General features: G+C 44.5%; 1 protein-coding gene across 1 annotated transcript; it reads right to left on the bottom strand.

The window, feature by feature from the left end:
* Positions 1 to 275: 275 nt before the first annotated feature.
* On the bottom strand, positions 276 to 596 carry THAP1 (THAP domain containing, apoptosis associated protein 1; the record flags this gene model as incomplete). Its single annotated transcript, XM_008944136.1, has 1 exon — positions 276 to 596. A coding segment is annotated over one exon (321 nt), but the record flags the coding sequence as incomplete, so codon positions are not given.
* Between the last annotated feature and the right edge of the window lie 4 nt (positions 597 to 600).

The following is a 600-nucleotide window of genomic DNA, read 5'->3' as shown; positions in this document are numbered from 1 at the left end:
GTGTTCGACCTTGCATCCTTTCCTTCTGTAAAGCAATTCAGATTTTGTAAACTAAATGCACATTCCAATTCTGAGATGCTTGCATTCTCAATATATTAGAAGTGTATCGAACTGAAATGACCATGAAGTGGTCAAAAAAGTGCGATCTCATTTGTGTGTCTGCTTATTTGCTGTTTTGGGATTCTGGAGAGTCTCACACACAGAATTAGAAAGCATTTAGTTTTTTTAAACTAAATTTCTTGGCCTAGCAAAGTGAAAAGTGGTGTCTGTGACTTCTAGGCAGGTACTTCCACAACTTCAAAATAGTCATTGGGCAGGATCACATAGCCCTTCCCTGCCAATATGTCCTTTTCTTTCTGGAACTGAACGATCTCCCTCAGTTTTTCGATCTGCCTCTCCTGGCGCCGGCACCGCTGCTGCGCTGTCTTGAGTTTCTTCCGCAGCTTCTCCACTTGCTCCTCCAGCTGCTGGATTCTTTTCCGCTGATGGACTGTATCCTCCACGGTGTAGTTGTGATCACAAAAAACAGCAAGGTTGCTCGGGGTCTGGAGGGGAGGCATCAGTAATCCAATGCTCGGGTCTACAAATCTCGCATCTATC

This window comes from Merops nubicus, unplaced genomic scaffold, assembly GCF_000691845.1.
Source record: "Merops nubicus isolate BGI_N331 unplaced genomic scaffold, ASM69184v1 scaffold49137, whole genome shotgun sequence".
Taxonomy (NCBI): Eukaryota; Metazoa; Chordata; class Aves; order Coraciiformes; family Meropidae; genus Merops; species Merops nubicus.
This window is presented reverse-complemented; position numbering and strand designations above follow the sequence as displayed.